Here is a 6,385-nt window from a genome sequence, read left to right as displayed (position 1 = left end):
CCCGTCCAAGGACGGGCGAGATGTGAATCAACTTATATAATACGCCACGTCTGTCTCTTGCAATTTTTTGATACATTAATTTGTCAATAGATGAATTTAATTTCTTTGGCGGAGTATTAATTTGGAGCTTGAGGCAGTTGTGCCAGTGCGCGATTCCCCAATTCCCGGTTGGGGTGTGGTCTGGTCATATATCACTTAAATTCCCATCGGGGGAGTGGCCAGGTCATGTCACTTAAATTCCCAACTGAGGGGGGAGTGGTCAGGTCATATGTCACTAAAATTCCCAACTGGGGGAGTGGTCTGGTCATATATCACTTAAATTTCCATCGGGGTGAGTGGGCTGTTCATATATCACTTAAATTCCCACAGGAGGTGTGGTCTGGTCATATATCACTTAAATTCTAATCGGGGGAGTGGCCAGGTCATATATCACTTAAATTTCCATCGGGGGGAGTGGTCTGGTCATATGTCACTAAAATTCCCAACTGGGGGAGTGGTCTGGTCATATATCACTTAAATTCCCATCGGGGTGAGTGGGCTGGTCATATATCACTTAAATTCCCACAGAGGGTGTGGTCTGGTCATATATCACTTAAATTCCCATCGGGGGGTTGGCCAGGTCATATATCACTTAAATTCTAACTGGGGGAATGGTCTGGTCATATATCACTTAAATTCTAACTGGGGGAATGCTCTGGTCATATATCACTTAAATTACCACGGGGGGAGTGGTCAGGTCATATATCACTTAAATTCCCTGTTGGGGGTGTGGTCGGGTCATATATCACTTAAATTCTGACTGGGGGAATGGTCTGGTCATATATCACTTAAATTTCGGTCGGGGGGAGTGGTCTGGTCATAAATCACTTAAATTCCCACGGGGGGAGTTTTCAGGTTATGTAAGATTTGTAGTGTAGTCAGTATAGTGGGTGGTGTTTTTATTAAGTGGGAGGAGGATAATGTGAAACTTGTTGGAAATCTTGGGAAATAATAACGTGAAATAAGAACGTGACTGTATTTATCTCTGCTGGGATGATAATACGGTTGGTTTACTTTTCTCAACCCGACCCCGTGGTTGATCTTCTAGAACTCGATGCAAGAGAGAGAGAGAGAGCTCACCTCTGTTGCAAGAGTTAGTGGTGTAGCTACGGAGCAACGACGACAGAGAGCAGGAGAGATAATACATAGAGTTGTAGCTCGTCTCTGCTGGTTACGTCCCATAGGCCTTACATACCCAGACAGCCAGCCAGACAGCCAGCCAGCCAGTGTACAACTTACCTAAGCATATGTCTTGATTATTACGTGGACACTGTACTATTTTTTGTCAATAGTATGAAATATTATATGGAATAAAATATACTATAACAATAATACGGCTGGGTTTAATATTATTTAAATTTTATACCACGAATTAATACTATACCGTGCTTGATCGTAACATTCTGGTATCGCAATAATACTGTGTAGTATTAGTGGGCGTGCAAGTTCCAATACCATCCACTTCAACAACATTAGGCAGGTAGAGAAAACTGTATTCTGGCCATTTGTACTGTATTGTGACTTTGACTTGTACTCTACCATTGTTGTAAGGGGTGGTAGTGTGGGAAAAGAGTGGTTTGAGGGATTCGGCAGTGGGTGGAACGGACAAAAATATAACAGACTTGCCGGCTTTTGAGACCGGATCTTCTCTTTCGCGGAGATGCTCTGCCAATTGAGCGACGAAGTCAAGTCATATTGTCCGTACCCAACTAACATCCTCATAACCACCACCCCACACTACTCCTACTCCTACAGTAGAGTACAAGTCAAAGTCACAATACAGTACAAATGGCCAGAATACAGTTTTCTCTACCTGCCTATTACCCGAGTTTCCGTGTACGCAATAGCATGCATTTATATATCAATACTATTTAGAATGTGCTTAAATAATACTCTCATGGTACTAGTATTGCAATGGAGAAGTAGTTTTCAATAGGGAATATGACATAAGACCAGTGGTTGTGAGATTAGCGGAGACAATTTTGAATTCTTTCCTCAATTTGGTGCTAGATAGATCGACATGTATGGTAAATTTTATTTTTAAGTTGAGTAATAGTGAAAAACTCTATACACTTAAAACTGTGGTAATAACGGGCTACTGTATGTACTCTGTGTTTGACTGTTCCGCGTTACTAAGAAAATTGCTAACATGTGGTAATAAATTGTTACCGCACTTGACATAAATGTAACCGCACGCAAATGAAGCGCTAGGTAGCATTTTTATTACCGATTCGGATCAGTCATATATAGGGCACAAACTGTAAACCGTTTCTACCACAGTTTTTAGTCTGTACAACATTTGAACCAAAATCGAGAAACGGCAAAATATTTATCAGTCTTTTTTATATGTATACAAATTTATTTAAGTGTGCAAAATTAACATTAAGATTAAGGTAGACCAGAATTATTTTATACCTGACAATTGTCCTCCTTTCCTTCACGAGTGCTCTTTAATTGACCTTGCTACCAATCAGCTCGGTAAATATTTAAATGTCTCCGGCAAAATCATTGACTATGTGTAGAAAATTAATCTTTAGATTAATGACATACCTGTCATTCTTTATTTAGACTGTATAATTATTGACATCACTGAAATAGTGAATTGTTTCGTTTTTCCTACCATGGGAGAAAATTGCTTAACCTTGAAATGGAATGGTTTAGGAGTGTACGAATGTCCAACTGCGACAATGGTTGGGGTTGCCTCCAGCTCCGCCACCACGCCCAGTTTTACTGGATCTCCACACCCACTGCCACCAATACAGTACCAGACGTCGAGTTCAATTACCGAAAACACGACACACCATAGTGCCTCTGTTGTTCTAGAGTCCAGCATCATTTCCGCTTTTATGATGTGTTCCATCATTACGATATCTATATGTTAGTCTTACATAATTATTAGACTTATTTTCCCAGGAAGAAAATAAAAACACTAATAAAATATACTACGTAATTCTTAATGCAGTAAAAATAGCAGGATTCTGAATTTGAACTCTGAGAAATTTTATTCTCTCTGTTTGTTAAGATGAATCTGGAACTTGGATACCATACCACACGGATACTCTTCTAACACCACGGCTGTATTTTTGGCTCGGGCGAGTTCTCTTTTTTTTCTTGAGAAGTATCAGTCCTATACCAACTTGTGTCCTGCTAAAGACTCATACTACGAAAGCACATCTATGCTATGGTTCGTGCAAATTTAATAGGCAATCGACCAAATTTAAATTTAATATGTCTTGAAGTTTTCTGCTGCGCGTGGAAGAGTCTTTCTACTAATTCTTATTGGATATACAACCAAAATTCGTATTTGTAGTATAAATATTGACTGATAGTTAAACTCCTAACTGCTTTAGAAATATTGTTATAGTGCCAGAATTAGTAATGAATTTTGAACAGTTCACCGCATCGAAAAAAACAGCCAATTAATTTTGCACAGGGCATAACCATTTCTGACATACGTATATATATCTCATACTTAAGTTTGTTTGGAAATTTCGTTGATAGGTACATATTAAAGTCAGACCTACGTCTAGATTGGATTGATTCCAGCTAGGCACAACATCCTGATATAAACAGGGTTTGAAATTATTCGTACATTATGCATTTTCTACACACAAGGAGACAATTTATACAGATCAAAAAACCGTTAAAGTTTTCCATATTTTTTGGCAAGCATTTTAGCCAATGCATGCATACCTGTGCAAATTAATTTTACTTCACTCCCTTCATTCATTTTCACCTCTCGTAAAGCGATCCGTCATTCCCTTCAATCCTTGACGGGGAAATGACAGCGAACCATCATTCATTTATAAATTAAAGGATAACTCCTTCAAACCCTTCACTCATTTCTCTCGCTCATTTCTTCAATCCCATCATTTAATCCTTTCAATCACTCCGCACGTACCTTCTTTTCCACCATGCGTGTTTATGTAGTACACTCTTTGCTCCTTCATTATTACACATTCGTAGCTCACAAAACGATGTCAGCTGATCCACGATGAACAGTAAATTATTTCCAAATTTTTATTCCGTTTGGCGTACTATTTTATCATTTATTATTTTGCAAACTTCAAAATTTAGAAATAAATTTCACATACAATACTAATACAAGGCTAATAAAAATCAGTTATTTATTATCATATATTACGTAATTTTGATTTAATTTTGTGAGATATTTTATAGTAAAAACAATACATAATTAATAAATTTTATAAATATCTTATACGGTTTTGACAAAAAACTTTTCATGAGCAATATCAGCTGTATGTTAAATGAAAATTATCAGTCAACAATCTCTTCAGTCTTATCGTTCTTATCGTGCATAATTTTACTTGCTATCTTATCTGTAGCAATTGTTCTCTTCCTCGACTTTAGGCGATTTCCGTTCTTCTTGATTAAGGTGGGAAGACGGTGTTGCTTGTGGAGGACCATATTTTCTAAAGTCACAGGCATCAGACTCGATCGTCGAGCCCTCGCCAGAGACCCAGTTGAAGAGAACAATCGTTCGGGTCCAGCCGTCGTGGCAGGTATTGCCAGGAATTGTTTTGCCAAGTTGCTTAAATTGGGAAAAATTGACTTGTTTTGAGCCCAAAACTCCAGGGGGTCCGAAGTTGGGAGAATTCGAGGAAGTGATAAATAACGGTCAACCTCATCATTTTGAGAGCTTGTTTGTGTCGGAATCGCTGATAATTTTGAACATGGATTATTCAAAGTCTGAGTTGGAATTATGTGAGTGGTCTTCGGCGGCCCATTGGGATAAGCCAGTGCCCTCAAGAAACTTGTCACTGTCCCAACTGTTGGCGTATCCAGTTTTGTGACACCATTGGAACAAATATTCACTAAAATTGCATAAAAATAATAAGTGGGCTTATTTATTTATAAGCAGCCAACAAATCATGTCTACACATAAATACGAAGTTCTAAAACTTACTTCGAAAAACGTCGAGTTTTTGCCTAGGGTCAAGAACAGCACTGATAAATAAGTGGTTATCAAGTTTTATGTTTTCTCCAAAGCGACGAATGATTTGTTGAAGGAGTTGAGATTTAAGTGGTGTAAAATATGTGGTCTCAGTTCTCGCAATTTCTAAAAAATAAATGAATTTCATTATCGCTAGTCAGGGACTTGGGTACAAAAATATTTAATTTACCATCAAAAGTGGATACTATCTGGTCGTAAATTAGACTCGACGTTATCCCGTCTGCTTCAAGAGCATTGGTGGCTTCCGCCACTGGAGACAAGAGGTTCCGCAGTTCCACCAACATTGCCTTATCCTGCATCAAGGGGATATCCGGAACATTCTTTGGTCTCCTCGGAGATATCCATGCTTCCAAAATCAGATTTGACACAGTTTCGTAGATAGTCTCCTATAAAGGAGGAACCAAATGTTTAGTAATCCTTCAAAATAAATAAGTAATGCGGCGGCAAATTAAGGATAAGACAAAACATATGTAAATAATTACCTCAGTCAATCGATTAAGTACGTAATAATTTGAATTCCATCGGGTTAGTGAAGGCTTGATCAATTCCTTTCCCATCACACTTCGTAATCGAGCCTTCCAGTAATTTGATTTATTAAAAAAATTTACAATTCCATGAATGTTTTTGAGCACTTTTTGACTTTTTGGATTCTTATTGATCGCATCTTTAGCAACCAGTTGTAGCGTGTGTGCGTAGCAAGAAATTCGAAATACGAGCCCTAATGGAATCTCCAGAAGTTGTCCCTCGTCGCTGCCGCTATCGTCGAAGTCTGAGCTGTCCTCTCCTCAGCCTCCAAAATGTCGTCGTCATCCTGTTCTGATACAAGTGTATCCAGGATTTCTAAATTTTCGTCGCCATCGTCGCCAATTTCACGTGGATCGTCATCAAACCAGTCCCGATATGCAGATACCATATTGCGAGCGCCGTCAGTCACTAAATATCCAATCTGACTAAAAATGTCCGACTTATTACACGACTCCTGCAATTAAATTTTATCCCTTGTTGTTACCTTTTCTGTGCCAATTTCTATGTGTGTCAAGCACTCCAACAATTTTAGTTTCACGTTTTCCGCCGTATGTCGGTTGTTAAATTGGCGAACTGATAATATTGAGCTCACAATTTCCCACCGTCCATCAATTTCTTTAATATACTGCCCTTTTAACCCCATAATTCCATCTCCTCTCTTGCTGGTCCAGATGTCCGTCGAAGATTATGATTCTCGACCTCCCTCATCTCCAAGATTAGGCTAGGAATAACCTTTTCACAAAAAACATATTATTTAAACTTTCAATATTAAGTATGTACACTTTATGACATTTTTTACTCGCCGTCTTTGTTATCGATTGCTGCAGATTAATGTCATAAATTAAA

The 6,385-nt window shown here is 38.5% G+C and overlaps 1 protein-coding gene across 1 annotated transcript; it reads right to left on the bottom strand.

Annotated features, from left to right (window-relative positions):
* Nucleotides 1-4,216: 4,216 nt before the first annotated feature.
* Nucleotides 4,217-5,953, bottom strand: LOC110859082 (zinc finger BED domain-containing protein 1). The gene is made up of 4 exons (XM_022107945.2): nt 5,497-5,953; nt 5,184-5,400; nt 4,967-5,119; nt 4,217-4,874 (listed from the first exon to the last, which is right to left on the bottom strand). The coding sequence occupies exons 1-4, from the start codon at nt 5,569-5,571 to the stop codon at nt 4,318-4,320; spliced, it is 1,002 nt and encodes a 333-aa protein (XP_021963637.1). The 5' UTR covers nt 5,572-5,953; the 3' UTR covers nt 4,217-4,317.
* Between the last annotated feature and the right edge of the window lie 432 nt (nt 5,954-6,385).

The sequence above is a fragment of the Folsomia candida genome, unplaced genomic scaffold (assembly GCF_002217175.1).
Source record: "Folsomia candida strain VU population unplaced genomic scaffold, ASM221717v1 Fcan01_Sc024, whole genome shotgun sequence".
Classification (NCBI taxonomy): Eukaryota; Metazoa; Arthropoda; class Collembola; order Entomobryomorpha; family Isotomidae; genus Folsomia; species Folsomia candida.
This window is presented reverse-complemented; position numbering and strand designations above follow the sequence as displayed.